This window comes from Bos grunniens, chromosome 10 (genome assembly GCF_055505025.1).
Source record: "Bos grunniens cultivar Pamir isolate PY7600 chromosome 10, Bosgru_T2T1.0, whole genome shotgun sequence".
In the NCBI taxonomy this organism is placed as follows: Eukaryota; Metazoa; Chordata; class Mammalia; order Artiodactyla; family Bovidae; genus Bos; species Bos grunniens.
In genome coordinates this window covers 714,647-731,577 of record NC_141174.1, presented here as the reverse complement: position 1 = coordinate 731,577, position 16,931 = coordinate 714,647, and the positions used below count along the sequence as shown (strand labels likewise).

At 46.2% G+C, this 16,931-nt stretch overlaps 1 protein-coding gene and 1 long non-coding RNA gene across 7 annotated transcripts in view; one reads left to right on the top strand and one right to left on the bottom strand.

Moving 5' to 3' along the window:
• RPS6KA5 (ribosomal protein S6 kinase A5) overlaps nucleotides 1-6,304 on the bottom strand; it is a 200,612-nt gene extending 194,308 nt beyond the window's left edge. For 2 of the 5 annotated variants that reach the window (XM_086319110.1, XM_086319114.1), the window contains exon 1: nucleotides 6,032-6,303. In XM_086319110.1, the coding sequence (XP_086175236.1) occupies nucleotides 6,032-6,107 (76 nt within the window). In that variant the 5' untranslated portion in view covers nucleotides 6,108-6,303. Of the gene's footprint in view, nucleotides 1-6,031 lie in introns of all 5 variants that reach the window. The other 3 variants (XM_086319117.1, XM_086319120.1, XM_086319118.1) reach the window with 3 other exon arrangements.
• Nucleotides 6,305-6,700: 396 nt separating this feature from the next.
• The window catches only part of LOC147363839 (uncharacterized), a 29,236-nt gene continuing 19,005 nt past the window's right edge, over nucleotides 6,701-16,931 (top strand). The window contains exons 1-3 of one of the 2 annotated variants that reach the window (XR_015133828.1): nucleotides 6,717-6,825; nucleotides 7,950-8,051; nucleotides 8,896-10,213. This is a non-coding gene — a long non-coding RNA (uncharacterized LOC147363839). Of the gene's footprint in view, nucleotides 6,826-7,949; nucleotides 8,052-8,895; nucleotides 10,214-16,931 lie in introns of those variants that run through there. The other variant, XR_015133829.1, reaches the window with a different exon arrangement.

The following is a 16,931-nucleotide window of genomic DNA, read 5'->3' as shown; positions in this document are numbered from 1 at the left end:
TACAGATGGCTAACAAACACTTGAAAAGATGCTCAACATCACTCATTATCAGAGAAATGCAAATCAAAACCACTATGAGGTACCATTTCACACCAGTCAGAATGGCTGCGATCCAAAAGTCTACAAATAATAAATGCTGGAGAGGGTGTGGAGAAAAGGGAACCCTCTTACACTGTTGGTGGGAATGCAAACTAGTACAGCCACTATGGAGAACAGTGTGGAGATTCCTTAAAAAACTGGAAATAGAACTGCCCTATGATCCAGCAATCCCACTGCTGGGCATACACACTGAGGAAACCAGAAGGGAAAGAGACACGTGTACCCCAATGTTCATCGCAGCACTGTTTATAATAGCCAGGACATGGAAGCAACCTAGATGTCCATCAGCAGATGAATGGATAAGAAAGCTGTGGTACATATACACAATGGAGTATTACTCAGCCATTAAAAAGAATACATTTGAATCAGTTCTAATGAGGTGGATGAAACTGGAGCCTATTATACAGAGTGAAGTAAGCCAGAAGGAAAAACATAAATACAGTATACTAACGCATATATATGGAATTTAGAAAGATGGTAACGATAACCCTGTATACGAGACAGCAAAAGAGACACTGATGTATAGAACAGTCTTATGAACTCTGTGGGAGAGGGAGAGGGTGGGAAGATTTGGGAGAATGGCATTGAAACATGTGAAATGTCATGTATGAAACGAGATGCCAGTCCAGGTTCAGTGCACGATGCTGGATGCTTGGGGCTGGTGCGCTGGGACGGCCCAGGGGGATGGTATGGGGAGGGGGGAGGGAGGAGGGTTCAGGATGGGGAGCATGTGTGTACCTGAAATTAAAAAAAGAAAAAAAATTATTAAAAAAAAAAAAAAAAGTTGGATTTCACCAAAATTAAGAAACTGTACTACCTCTAAGGTTATCACAAAAAGATAATTTTCTCCTATAAACTGGGAGAAAATATTTCAAACTATACTAATAAGGGATCTATATCTACAAAACATAAAGAATTCGTTTCTCAATAATAAATTAACCAACTTAAAAATGGGCAAAGGATCTGGACAGACATCTCTCCAAACATATACAAAGCACTCATAAGCACATGAAATGATGGCCAACATCATTAGTCATTAGGAAACACAAATCAAAACTACAGGGAGACACCACTCCATACTCACGGGAATGGCTCCAAGCAAAAAGGGGAACAAGTGCTGGCGAGGGTGTGGAGAAATCAGAACCTGTGTTCGTTGCTGGCGGGACTAGAGAGCAGTGCAGCCACGCTGAAAAACTCAACAGTTTAACATAGACTTACCCCGTGGTCCAGTAAGTTTACTCTTAATATCTACCCAAGAAAACTTTGTACACAAATGTACATAGCAGCATTATTCACAATGGCCAAAAGGTCGGAACAACCCAAATGTCGATCAAGTGATGAATGGACAACAAAACAGGTATATCCATACAATGGAATATTATCTGTCAATTTAAAAAATGAAGTGCTGACACACACTAGAAATTGATGGATCTTGAAAACACCATGTTTAGTGAAAGAAACTAGTCATAAAAGATCACACACCAGGCGACCCTACTGGTCCAGTGGCTAAGATTCCGCCTGCCAGCGCAGAGGACACGGCTTGATCCCTGGTCCAGGAAGGTCCTGTTGCCACGAGGCCACAAGCCCACTTGCCACAACCCCTGAGCCTGTCCGTTAGAGCCTGGGAGCCGCAACCTCTGAGCCTGCATGCCCGCATGCCCTAGAACCAGAGCTCTGCAACAAGAGAAGGCACTGCAACCAGAAGCCCATGCTCTCCGCAACTAGAGGAGAGACGGAGCAGCTACGAAGATCTAACACAGCCAAATATAAGCAAATACACATTAAAAAAAAAAAAGACCACATTTTATGAAGTTCCATAATATAAAATGTCCCTAGGCAAATACACAGACAAAAAGCAGAATTAGCAGATGCCCAGGACTGAGGAATGGGTGGTGAGAATGTGGAGTGACCGATAAAAATGGGTAAGAAGTTTCTTTTTAGAGTGATGGAAAGTTCTAAAATTAGATTGTGGTGATGGTTGTATAACTATAAATATACTTAAAATGATTGAATTGTACACTAAACACAAGTAGACTTTATAGTATGTAAACTGTATCTCAAAAAAAGCTGTTTAACAACGAAGACACTGCAGCTTCCACACCGCTCTCCCCTTCGATCACCTGTCCCAGGGGAGCCAGCTGTCACACGAGCAGGACACTCAGGCAGCTGCACGGAAAGGGCCACAGAGCGAGGACCTGAAGCGTCCTGCCCACAACACGCGAGTAAGCTGTCTTGAAAGGGCATCTCCTGCCCCAGACAAGTCTTCAGGTGAATGCAGTCCTGGCCAAAACCTTGACTACAACCTCATGAGAGACCCTGAGCCAACACCACCAGGCTAAGCAACTCCTGAATTCCTGAGCCGCAGGAACCATGGTGCTTTAAGTCACTAAGTTTGCGATCATTTGCTGCACAGCAACAGATAACTAATACCCCTCTCCTGACTCTATCCTCAGCGTGAGGCTCTCTCTCCTAATGACGGACATCTAAGGAAATGTGTACCCACCAATCCGTCCTCTTGTAAGAGTCTGGTCTCACCCCCGTCCATAGGTTCCCCACAGTAGTTCTCATGCTAGCAGAACAGGACACCACTCTCTGGCCTTAGCTGAACAATCTGAAAGTAGGCAGCTGACCAAAGCCAGGCTACTAAAGTCCTTCCCCAAGATTTGCATACCTAAAGCTGATCCAGTACCCAGAGCTGTAAGACCTAAAAGTCAGGGTCTGTCAACAGCTGAGTTCCTGTCCATGTGGGAAAACGAAGGAGGCCATCACAGAGACAAGCAAAGATTCAAGGTGGAGACAACAGAGACACCAGTCCCTGGTTCCAGCGATGTCTGATGCAACCCTGTCATTTCGGGGGAAGACCACACATGTCCAGTACATAATGTGGAACTCAGTACATAAGAGGTAATGAAATATGGAATAAATCAGATAACCCAATATCCTTCCAATAATAATCCCTCTATTTTGCTGCTGTTGTTCGACAGTTAGATTTGATTATTCGAAACCTAAAATCCCTAAACTTCACCTTTGCTATCTTTACACTCTGTGCACCCTTCTCTTATAGTCTGACAATATACCCTAACTACTGATTTACACTGCCTCCTCCCCAACCAGCAGAGGCCAAGATATTTTCTCTTTTGTGTCATTAGCACCATTTAGCCTAGAAAACAGAGTGTCAAGAAATGTGCGTTTAACTGATCTAATCAATCCCTTTCTCTTCATTTTTAGCTTTCATGGTCACTGGCATCCACTAATCAACCACCTAACATCTACAAGATACTGGGACTACAATAAACTTAGATTCTGTCCTGGATTTTCATGCACTCAGTGAATTCACCCAACATTTGAGTACTTACTATATGCCAGGGGCTGAAAATGGATAAAGGACATGGCAGCACCTTACAGTCCAGCACAGACAAGTAAATTATTACAGCTCTGTGTGTTAAATGCTGTTGAAGAGACACACACAGACTGCTAAGCGGTGGGGATCACAGGGGTTTACACTCGGCTTCAGAAGGCAAGACATATGCAGAAAGAGATGACAGCCGAGCAGCACAGCACAGGGCAAGCCCTGAATGAGGACCTGGCGCTGGAGTAACCTGCAAGCTCCAAGAAAAGATGCTGTTACCGGGTGATCTTCAGACCTACACGAACCAACAGCTCCTGAGAGCTATTATGCACCAAGCAAACTGCTTTGCACTTTTCCAACAGAGTCTCCTTCAGTTTTCATATTCTGTAGGTGAGAGAAGTGAGTCTGAAAGAGTGAAGTGACCTGCCCAAGTCTACACAGCTAGTAACTGGCAGAGCTCGGATTTAGACAAAGTCTAGAATCTGCCTGCAGTGCAGGAGTCACAGGAGACTTGAGTTTGATCCTTGGGTCAGGAAGATCCCCTGGAGGAGGAAATGGCAACCCACTCTCAGTATTCTTGCCTGGAAAATCCCATAGACAGAGGAGCCTGGTGGGCTACAGTCCATGGGGTCCCAAAGAGTCGGCACGACTGAGCACACAGTTTTTCCCATTCGATTCCACACCCAGGCACGCTATGCTACTCGGTCTACACCACTGGGACCCTGTCCGTGTCTTTCCACGTAACTTGTATCGCCTTTTTGTTCATCCTACAGCAGACAATACAGTGCTGAGCACAATCGAGGAATCACCGACTGCTGACCTGATATGACTATATGCGTGTCCACATCTTGGGAAGCAAGGGACCACGTCAGATCAAGTTACTGCAGCGCCTTTTACAGCCGCGTATGCTGACAGGAGCCCAGCTGGCTGAAGATGACTGAATCTCTCAAGTTGTATTTTAAGTGTTTTTGACCACCATATCCGGTCAGTTGTTTCAATGTTCAGCAATAAATCAAACTGACTGTTCTGTTCCTTTGACAGTTAACAGTACTAATGAATTCAGTATAATTTCACCATCTATCAGAAAAATCTCTAAAAACGCAAACCTGAAGCTGATGATTCACATAGTTGGTAGGAAAGGGAAAATAAAGCAGTACTCATTGTTTTCTACAAAACTAGTATTGTTTGCAAAACCCAGAAACTGAGCAGTTGGTTGACCACTAATCAAGCAGGTTGCTCCTTGGTCATTCAGCAAAAAGCTGCTTACTGCACCATGGTCAGTGGCTGAGAACACATGACTTCAAGCAGCTTTTGCTGCACAGCACGAGTCTACATATATGAATCAGGGAATCGTTACGTAAGAAAAGAAAAAGAAATTCAAAATCTCCACATCAAAAAGCACCTGACGCTGAGCCTGGCACAAATCAGACATTAATACAAAAGAAATGCTTATGGAATAAAGTATTGAATAGCCCTTTGAAAACATCAGTTGTCTGTTAAGCTGAGAGAGGAAAATCAAACCAAACAAGCCCACACAAGTTACATTAGGAACTCCAAAAAATTATGGAGTAACTGGCTCAAGATACATAACAAACTCACATTGACCCCCCCAAAAAATTGTTTTAAGCCAATGTTAATGTTGAAATAAGTAAGCATGCATTTGACACCCCTCTTAAGTCACCACACTGGCGCTCAATGCCAACCAGCAATAACAAAAACTTAAAGAACAAGTGACAGATATAACTTTGCAATCTGTTCAAAATTGTAACAAGGGGTGCTAGGCACACACCTGAAACCTACATAAGCTCTGTCCCTACACAATAAAAGAATATCCCAAGATGCCAAAGAAGCTGAATCAAAATTCTTAACACTCACAGAAATATTTAATAGTAAATAATGAACAACTCGTTAAAATGTATTATCTGTTCAGAAATGAAAAAGGATCTCTAACAGGGGACTGGACTCCACAAATACAAACCCAATCTGTACTGATTAGTCGGAAGAAGCGTTTCCCATAAGGAACATCCCAGACCCACAAGGAATAAAGTAACAAGTATAAAGCCTGAGTCGACTGGAGAGACCCCAAAATCAGCGCGTGAGCGCCGTAAGGGGGCTCATCAGCCGGGTTTACCTGGAGCTTTGAATTTACTGAGCCTCCTCAAAAGACCTTTGAAAGAGACTCGAGGCCAAGTACGGTACTTCACTATGATGGCTCGTAAAGCCCTCAGTGCCTGCAGCTCTGAGGCTGGATCCACACGGCCGGGGGACAGCCGCCCCTTCCCCGCGCCCAGGACGCCGGCACCGCAGGAGCCTCCAGGGAGGCGAGCGCGGGGGAGCCGCGCTCCGACCTAAGCGTCGCTCCCCCACCGCGAGCAAGGCGCGCCTCCCAGACGCGTGAGGGGCAGGTGCGTCCCCGGGCGGGACGGGGCGCGAACACACCTGGGTCAGTCAGTGCCGCGCCCCTAGCCCGGCCCGCCGCTACTCCCGGGAAACTTCGGGCCAGCCGCCGGGGACCCCCGGGACCCCCGCCCCGCCCCGCGCACCCCAGCGCCGAGCCCGGCCGGCAGGGGGCGGGCCGCTCACCCGTCCGCAGCTCGTGCTTGACGACGCGGAGCTGCTCTCCGCCGGCGTCCCCGCCGCTGCCGCCCTTCTCCTCCATCTTCCCCTCGCCCGAGCCCGCGGGCTGCTCCGGGGCGCCCGGCCCCTCAGCTCCCGCCGCCGCCCCTGGAGCCGGGGCGCGGCCGCTCAGCTGCCCGGACGCCGGGGCGAGCCGCTTTCCCGCTCCCGCCGCCTCCCCTCGGCGGGCGCCGCTAGTACCGCGCAGCCACTCCGCCCCGCTCCCCGCCTCCCCCGGAGCCGCCCCGCCCACAGCCAGCAGGGTCGGCGGCCTTGCGAGCCGCCGTTGCCGATTGGGCGCGGGGCGCGCGCCGCCGCCAGCGCCGGGTCCCGTTGGGCAGCGCTTTCTGACGCGAGGCGAGTCGCCCCGCCCCGCGGCTCGAACTGTTGTTGCTCGGCGGGCGGCAGGCGAGGGAGGAGCGCGAGCAATCCGATTGGTGAGCCTGGCTTTTGCTCCGCCCACCTGCGCTGATGCGCACGCGCAGTCGGAGCCTTCCCGTCCCCGACATTCCCAGGACGGCCACGCCCCTTATCCCCCAGCTCCGATCTGTTGTTAGTAAACAGTCTAGTAGTCTGGAGGCGCTCGGGGCCTGTGATTGGCTGTTGCCGAAAGAGGCGGGGAGGGCTGATTGGACGGTTTGGTCCGCCAATCACCATGGACAAAGGAGGAGCCTGGAAGCAAGCGCCTCTCACGCACGTGTTTGCAGGTGTTCGAACTTCAAGGCCCCAAGCCTTCCAAGGTGTGCGCCCGCTGGACGACGGTATGTCTCTAAAAGATGTTGCTCGTCCTAGTGAGTTCTAAACAAAGTAAAGTGGAGTTCGTGCTTGAGTACAGGTAGTTCTTAGACATTTCAAAAATTCACAATCCCAGCTCTCCTTGAGGACTTTTGCAGTGGATAAACATTTTCATTTTGTACTCGTTCAGATGGTAAAGAATCTGTCTGCAATGCAGGAGACCTGGGTTCATTCCCTGAGTCAGGAAGATCCGCCTGGAGAAGGGCATGGCAACCCACTCCAGTATTCATGCATGAGAATACCATGGACAGAGGAGTCTGGCGGGCCACAGCTGTGGGGTTGCACAGAGTCCCCAACACGACTGAGCGACTAACACTTTTTCTTTTCAGGCGCCAAAAGGCTACATAAATTAATAAAATAGAATACAAATCCTGCCTCTTAGCAGCTTTCAGTAGAACATGAGAAACAATCTGTGTGTATACACAGGAAACTTTAAAGCAGGATTTGAAATAAAACAGTTATACAACCCTAGAGAATTGCACAGATGCCAATAATTGTTCTCAGTAGAGGAGCTGAGGAAGGCTTTTAGGGCACTGAGGCACTTGAGATAACCGACTTAAAGCATGGATGAAATAGAAGCACCAGCTGCAGATATTTCATACAGAGATAGTAACTGTGAGCTAGGCTTGGAAGTAGAGAAGACAGGGGTGGGTTATGACTGCTAATGCTGGGTGGAGATATGATGTTAGGAACATAGTTGAAAAGATAAGCCTTGGCAAGATAATGGAGAATCTTGACTACAATACTAGGCAGTACAGATTTTGTTTAGGACAGGATGAGGAGCCTCAAGGAGTATCTGTGATGTCAGAGCTCTTCTCTTGGACATTAGCTTTGGTCATAGTGAGAAGATAGCCTGAGGGAGGAGGAGAAATGTGGCACAGCAAGAATACTGTCGCAAGGTTCGAGCTTACCAGGATTTCTGGCTGTGGGCATGAGAATGGGAAAAGGAGGGAATTAAAGATGGACACTTAGATAGCATTCGCATAAAAGTGGATTTTTAAACCAAGCAGGAATTAGATTAGGAGGTCAGCAAACTTTTTCTATAAAGAGCCAAATAGTAAATAGTTATTTTAGGCTTTGCTGGCCACAGTCTCTTTCACAGCCGTTCATCTCTGCTCTTTCGGTGTGAAAGCAGCCGCAGACAAGCACACTAATGGATGTGACTGTGTTCCAATGAAACTTTATGGACACTGTAAGTAAATCTACATAATTTTCACATGATTATATATTCTTTTAATTCTTTTCAAACATCCAAAAATATAAAAACAATTCTTGGCTCTTGGGCCATTAAAAACAAAACAAGTAGGAAATCAGATTTGCCTGCAGGCCATAGTTTGCAGACTCCTGGCTTAAAGTCCCATCGAAAAGAAGCCAAGATGCCGCAGGAGCTCGTTCGGGTGGTTGCCTCAGTTCCTGGGCTTACCTGCATGGAACATTCCTCCCGCTAAACCAGGACTGTCTAGTTACTTGTCTTTCTCTTCCACAAGTAGTATGCTCTTTGGAACAAGGAAATGACTGTGCAATTGTTCATTTGTTCACTCAGCAACTTTTATGCCAGTTATGAACCAAGTTTTGTGATAGATGCTAGAGACACAGGGGAGCCAAACAGATGTAGTCTTTGCTCTTATAGAGCAATAGTCTCAAAATGGAAATGAGCATTAAATAATCACATAAAGGACTGTAAACTTTCTAATTCAATCATGCTGTAAAGGAAAATTATAGCATGCTACAATAGAGGACATTGGGGGGACCTATTTAGGTTAGAGGAGCTTGGAGGCCTGTATAAGGAAGTATCTTTTAAACTGATTCTTTAAAGATGAGTAGATTTTAACCAGGATGTGGCAGAGACTGGCCTGATGCTCACCAATCTCGTTTCCTCTTCCTAGACACACAGGAAAAGTGTGTTTTTTCCCCTTTGCAGTTAGGCTACGGTCATGTGACTATGATCTTGCCAGTGGGGTGTGGGCAGATATGATGTGTGCCATTCCAGGCCTGGCCCCATCCAGAGTCGTTCATGCTCTGTTCTCTTTACACAGCAACTGAACTGTGGGCATTCCACAATTTAGACCAGCCCCGAACCCCTGAGTCTCCACGTGAAGAAGAGCCATCCTGACCTCCATCAGACTGAGATGTGAGCAATAAGGAAATCTTTTTAGGCATCACCTATTGAGATGATGGGGTTGTTTGCTACCAAAGCAGAAGCCAACCTACCCTGACAATTTCAGAAGGGAATCGCTGCAGGGAAAAAACTCTAAGGAAGATGCAGATGCAAAGTTCTGAGACTGACAAAGAGCCAGTTGTATTCTAGAGCTTGAGAGAAGCAAATGGGGCTGGCTTAACATGGTAAGCAAGAGATGAGGTGAAGGAGGCAGAAAGAGACTTGATGGTAAAGTTTGTGGCAAGCCTATTGATAATTTGGGAGTTTTTCCTATGTGAAGCCAAAAGGGGAAATGATGGAGTTGAGGAAGTATTTCCACAAGGTACTGTGCGGTTAGTATTTGGAGAGTGGGCTGGAGGGAGCAGGAGGGATACAGGGAGACCAGTTAGGAAGTTGTCACAGTAGTCAGAGTGAAAGGTGATAGCAGGTGCTGTGGATACGGAAAAGAAAGGGAAGGCGTCCAGGTACATGTCTTAGACTTCATGGAGGGTTGATTTCATTGACGAGGATAGAAGGGATGTCTGAAATGACATCAAAGTTTCTAGCAGGTGCAACTGCGTGGATGGGAGAGAAAGGTGGCACTGTGTAAGGGGCGGGGGTGAACTAAAGGAAGGGCACATTGCACACAAAATACTGAGTTTAATTTTGAAAGCAACCATACTGCAAATAAAAATTAGTTAAGATCAGTCCTGGGTGTTCATTAGAAGGACTGATGCTAAAGCTGAAACTCCAATACTTTGGCCACCTCATGCAAAGAGTTGACTCATTGGAAAAGACTCTGATGCTGGGAGGGATTGAAGGCAGGAGGAGAAGGGGACGACAGAGGATGAGATGGCTGGATGGCATCACCGACTCGATGAACGTGAGTTTGGGTGAACTCCGGGAGTTGGTGATGGACAGGGAGGCCCTGGCGTGCTGCAATTTGTGGGGTTGCAAGGAGTCAGACATGACTGAGCAACTGAACTGAACTGAACTGAATGAAAAATAAGGAAATTCTGACACATGCTACAACATGTATGAACCCTGAAGATATTACGCTAAGTGAAATAAGCCAGTCACAAAAGAACAAATGCTGCATGATTCTACTTATCTGAGGTACTGAGACAGAAAGTAGACTAGTGGTTACCAGGCTGGGGTGAGAGGAGTAGGAAGTTACTGTTGAGTGGGTACAGAGCTTCAGTTTTATAAGATGAAAAGAGTTCTGGAGATGGATGGTGGGGATGGTTACACGACAACGTGAATGTACTTAGTGCAACTGAACTATACGCCTAAAATAGTTAGAATGGTAAATTTTATGTTACGTGTATTTTACCACAATTTTAAAAATAAAGAATTCTAATAAAAAGAGTTTGAGACACTCAATGCCTGTAGTACATAGCTATGTGTCTGTATGAGTCTGGATCTCTGCAGAGAGGTCTAGGGTAGAGGTAGAAATTTAGGAATCACTGACCTGTAGATGGTATTTGAGGCCAGAGGCATCAATAAGATTAAGCGGGGAGAGAATGTGAAGGAAAGAGAAGAGGAGCCCAGGACTGAAGTCTAGGAATTTCAACAACGACATTGAAAAGCTGAGTCGAAAGTGCAGAAGGAAAACCCGGAAAGTTTTCTATCTTGGAAGCCAAGGTGTTTCAAGAAGAAGGGAGTGGTCAGGTGGGTTCCATGCCCTGAGTGGTCACATAGATGAAAGATTTCATAAATTTGCCAGCTTGAGGGCCACTGGTGACAATTTCCTACGCAGTTTTGGTAAAGCAGGTGGGAGGTGAAGGACCGGAAACTGCGCACGAAGAACATGTTTCTCAAGGAATCTGCTTCTGAAGGGAAATAAAGAAGGGAGGCCCTAGCTGGAGGGGTCCAGGGAGCTTATTTGTGTTTTTTTAACTTTTTAGTTTCAGATAATTTTTACATTTGCAAATCACTTGTCGGGAAGATCCACTGGAGAAGGGATAGGCTACCCGCTCCGGTTATTCTCGGGGGCCTGCAGTGCAGGAGACCTGGGTTCAATCCCTGGGGTGGAAGATCCCCTGGAGAAAGGACAGCACTCCAGTATTCTGGCCTGGAGAATTCCATGGACCGTATAGTCCATGGGGTCACAAAGAGTTGGACACTACTGAGCGACTTTCACTTTCACTTCTTTGCAAAAAAATATATATTACAAAGTTTCCACATACCCTCCATCTAGCTTTTCCTGAGGTTAATATGTTACATAGTATAATTTAGTCGTCAAAACTGAGAATTAACGTTGGTACAATATTGTTACACTATAGACTCTACAGATTTCATTTTTTTCATAAAAATGGTTTCCATATTTTTTAATGATTGAAAAAGAACTAGAATAAGAAGGGACTGCCATGACATAGGAAGATTATGTGAGATTTAAATTTCAATGTGCCAGAATCCAATCCATTTTCCTACACTACATTTAGTGGTCCTGGGCTCTTTAGTCTTCTCCAATCTGTTCAGTTCAGTTCAGTCGCTCAGTCATGTCCAACTCTTTGCGACCCCATGGACTACAGCATGCCAAGCCTCCCTGTCCATCACCAACTCCCGGAGTTTACTCAAGCTTATGTCCATTGAGTCAGTGATGCCAACTAACCGTCTAATCCTCTGCCATCCCCTTCTCCCACCTTCAATCTTTCCCAGCATCAGGGTCTTTTCCAGTGAGTCAGTTCTTCGCATCAAGTGGCCAAAGTATTGGAGTTTCAGCTTCAGTTTCGGTCCTTCCAATGAATATTCGGGACTGATTTCCTTTAGGATAGACTGGTTGGATCTCCTTGCTGTCCAAGTGACTCTTTAGTCTTTTCTTGCCTTTCATGACCTTGACTGTTTTGAAAACTACTGGTTACGTATTTTTGCAGTATGTCCTTCCATTTGGATTTGTCTGATGTTTTGTTTATAGTTGAATTGAGGTTGCACATTTTTGGCAAGAGTCCCACCGAAGTGGACATGCTGTGTCAATTCATCATATCAGGGGTACCCAGGGATTGAACTTGAGTTTCCTGCATTGCTGACAGACTCTTTACCATCTGAGCCACCAAGGAAGCCCAGTCAGGGGCACAAGAACTTTATATTCTTATTGCTTGTGATGTCACCCTTGAGCACTTGGTTAAGGGTGGCGTTTGCCAGATTTCTGTGAAGTTATTCTTTTCCCATTGTAATTAATAAATACTGGGAGGGCGAGTGAGATGCTTTTAGACTATGCAAATATCCAGTTTCTCTTTAAACTTCTGCCCACTGATTTTAGCATCTTTTGTAGGCATTGCTTACAGCAAATGACTATGATATTCTATTGGTAATTTTCTGTTCAGTTGTATTTTAAGATGAAAAGTACTGGAACATGTTTGGATGGTGGTGGGATGGTCATGGAGGAGAGGTTGGAGAACCAATAAAGAAAAGCTCTCCAAGAGTGGACGGGGTTTGGAGCCTGAGCTCTCTGTGAGGTTCGCCTTTGATGGGAGGAGGTGTCGCATCTTTCACTGTGGCAGGCAGAGGGAAGCGGGGCTAGAGGCAGGCCTGGACCAGCTTGTGGACGTGAGGACATCTCAGTCCTCTCATCTCAGCGTCCCTGGCATCTCACATTCACTGAAACCCAGCAGAGGCTTTCAGTGAATGTTTGTTAAGTGAATGAGAGAGAAAGCAGGAAGCATGCCTCTAAAGAGTAGGCACACTGTGGCCGATTCATGCTGATGTTTGGCAGAAAACAGCAAAATTCCATAAAGCAGTTATCTTTCAATTTAAAATAAATAAATTTTTAAAAATAAAGAGTAGGTATAAAAAGGCTTGCTAATTGTGGATATAATCTCAGTAAAGCAGGAATAGGCTCTGTGAGCTGATCCCACCTGTAAATAGCTAAAAACTATACAAATGTGCACACACGTAGCAAAAATTTCAGACAGACAATTCAGACGGTCCAGCCCTGTGCTGAGGGGTAGGGGAGACGGGATGAGATGGATTTGGATTTAAGGATAGTGGAAACAGTTTGGAACAGTCTCTGTAGAAAACAGATACTGTGGGACAGCTTGGGTGATCGCTGACTAGCCCAGGCGGCTCAGGCAGGGTTTGGAGATAGGCAGCTGGCGACAACCTGGTTGAGATGAGTGGCCCTGGGGCCCAAGCTGGTTGAGAGGGCAGTGCAGCTGATGGAGCTGATGGAGACGAGTGAGACAGCACTTCCCAGTCTTGGCTGCACATTGGAGTCAGCTGGGATACTTAAAAAATATATATGTATTTCCATCCCTGAAAAGTGTGAATTAGTTGGTCTGAAGCAGAGCCTGGACTTTACTATTATTTTTTTTTTAAGCTCCCGAATGATTATAATGTAGAACCAATTTTGCAATGTGCAACTCTAACCTGCAACCGTTAGAGTAGAGGATGGTAAGTAAGAATGAGTTAAAGTTTGGAAACAATGGCAACTTTTCAGAGGTAGCGATGATGCTAGATAGAGTAGGAAGGAAAATTAAAAGTCAGTGGTTGAAAATGCCAAATAAAGTGAGACAGCGACGTGAGAGGCTTTACTGGCGACTCAGTGGTAAGGAATCCACCTGCCAGTGCAGGAGACACAGGAGACTTGAGTTCAATCCCTGGGTCTGGAAGATGCCCCGGAGGAGGAAATGGCGACCCACTCCAGCATTCTCGCCTGGCAAATCCCATAGACAGAGGAGCCTGGAGGGCTACAGTCCATAGGGTCACAGAGTCAGACACAACTGAGCGACCAAGCACACACATATAGTGAGTGGATGGTTGGAGTCCGAGGAGGAAGCGTGTTGAGGAGGAGTGAGAGGGTGGACAGGGCTCTGGATGTAGCTCTCCCTCCTGCCCTGAGAGAGGACAAGTAGGGAAAGCAGATCTGTGCACGACAGGGCTGGGAAGGACAGGGCATCCAGGAGAAAGTCAGGTTTCTGCCAAGGCTGGAAAGAGTGACAGAGGAATAAGCTTGAAAATAGGATTGCTCCCCCTAGGAATGGCCTTCCACCAGGCTTGATGGTACTCGGTGCTGGCACGGGGCTCCCCGCTCAGCCCGTCATCTTGTGGGCCTGCGTCCATGGCATCCTGCCGTGTGGGCCTCTTGCCCTTAGACGGGGCTCTGGGGAGGGCTGAAGCACAGCAGCGGCGGAGAGCCTGCCTTGTGTAAGCCCTCAAGACCCAGCGAGCCCATTTTCACGCAGTGTGAGCTGCAAGCTCGTCATCTTTGACTTTGTAAGAACTGGGAACTCCAGTCTCACCGCCTCACACCCTTTACGACCCCACGGGCTGTACCCCGCCAGGCTCCTCTGTCCGTGGACGCTTCCAGGCAAGAACACTAGGGTGGGTTGCAATTTCCTTCTCCAGGGGATCTTCCCAACCCAGGGATCAAACCCACGTCTCTTGGACCTCCTGCACGGGCAGGTGGATTCTTAACCACTGCACCATCTGGGAAGAACCTCTTTACAAAAACAAAAAATGACATTGTCATCATCTTGATTCTGTTTTTGGCTCTGTCAGAACCTCCCTGTGTGACATAGACTCAGGACACTTAAGGGGCTCTCTGTAGGCGCAGAGGCCGACAGAGTCAGGCAGTGTGACGTTCATACTCTCAGAAGTCAGCCATCCACCACGGGATGGATATGTTGCCACTGTTGTCAGCAAGGAGGTTGGGAAGCCACACACACCTGGAGGTCACAGCTAGGAAGGAAATCCTGTGATGGGGGAAGAGCATTTAGACAGTTTCTCTTTCTACTTCCGGGTGTCCCATATTGAACCCTCCAAATGAGGCCACTACGGAGCCCTTGACTTAATCTGAGGATCGGGTCTGAGATCCAACTGTGTGGACCTGTGCCAACCCGTGCACAGCTGGGAGAGGCCGTAGAGGCATGTACATCACAAACAGATCCAGTTAAAGTTAGCCAAGACATTTCACTCCCTTCTTGCTCACACACACACCCCCAAATCCGGAAGCAATGAACAGCAAAGCAACGCAAAAACACAGAAAAAGCCCCACTTTTAATGAAACAAGGAAACTCTCAAAACCTCAAGCCACAAACCATGAAGTGTGCCTGCCAAACACTATAAAATTCTGCACTGAAATTGGTGAAATGTGGAGAGCCAACGTACACTGCCTCCAGCCTTAAGCCGGAAACACCTTTTCTTAGATGTTGGTGTCATGCTCCCAAGGGACCAAATCATCGATCCTTGAATTGGAGTGGGATTTCCCAAAGGCAAGGGGGATCTTCTGTTACTGGGGGAACAGGAGGTAAGTCTAGGTGATACATGGAGAGTCATTGAATTATATCAAATAGTGCAATGAAAAGGTGATCCATTTGGAGCTAGGTTTCACTTGTGATTACATCAAGAAGACAGTCTTGGTTTGGTGCCAAAGGCCTTTAACTTATTTCTCATTTATACTCATCTCTCTTTCTAACAAAAAAATACAGACCTCAGACAAATGTGTCTAGCTAGAACTTACTGTCTTCTGTGTTTTCATTGCCTTATAATAGTTACTTCCTATTTACAGCCAGTGATACTGGCTTTTCATTTATGATAATGATATGCTTCCATTTTAAATAAGTAAGAATTGGGAATTGGTTCAAAAAAGAATGTTTATTGTAACAGAGGTGATATGCAGATGAGGCAAAAATTGAGAAGTGGTACCCAAATGACTGAAATTTAGATTTGAGTAACAAGATCCAACTGACAGAGGAGCCTGGTAGGCTATAGTCCATGGGATCACAAAGAGTTGGACACTACTGAGCGACTTCACTTTCTTTCTTTTCTTTCAACAAGACCCAGGGGCCCCAGAATAAACAGGTAGTGTTCTTATAGAAACAGAAACAGGATGAGAGCATAGAAGGTTGACATTAAGGAGAAACCAGGGTGATATTTACTTATTTCTATTATATATGACCTGGCCTCCAAGCCAAAGAAATCTCCTGGAGGCCAGAAGGTGAAGGCAATGGGGAGGGAATTGCTAGATCATTGCCGAGAGTCTAGATGAAGAGGGCCTTGCTGAGGGTCTCAGGAACCTCTACAGCACCCAAACCTGAAGACCCAAGAGACATTCTTTATGGATAGGAAATGAACAGACTTGGAATCACACCAAAGTAAAGCTACCAAATGTCTCTATGGCCTTCTTCTACCTCTTCCCATGCTATTGAGAAGTGTTGGTCACTCGGTCATGTCCAACTCCTTGTGACCCCATGGACTGTAGCCCACCAGGCTACTCTGTCCATAGAATTTCCCAGGCAAGAGTACTGGAATGGGTAACCATTTCCTTCTCCGGGGATCTTCCCAACACAGGGATCGAACCTGCATTTCCCACGTTGCAGGCAGATTCGGTACCATCCCATGCTATCTTTAACCAGTACTTCTTCATCTCATTGGAGAAATTACAGAATTTTTTAGAAGTCCCAAAGAGGAGGTTCTGAGGTACAAATAAGGAATTATATAGCAACAAGAGGATAAAACCAAGTGGCAGAACTCAAGAAAGCAAAGAGTGGAAAGCCACTTTAGAATCAACCAAAAATAAAATGAACAAGTAAAAGCACAGTAGAACAATATGAAAAAGGACAGAGAAGTGTTTTACATTATTCAGAAACATGATAGTTACAGAAAATAAACAGTGGAGACCCAATCTATGAATAATTGGCATGCCTGGAGAAGCACTCAGAATAAATGGAGCAATAGAAGAAATTTAACTGGAAGGAAGGACTGAGTCAGCACGTAGACAGCTCATACTGTGTTACCGAGTGATCAGCGGCTGCACATGTCAGGTTAAAAAATCAAAAGCAACACCTGTTAAATGACAACAAAGCAAGTCTACAAAAGTCAAGAGAGTAAGGATGTGACTCATGAATTTCATATTCTGCCAAGTCCTCGTTTAAGTATAAAGCCTATTGGCAGTCATTCTTGCACATTAAAGACTCAGGCATTGCACATTCTTGA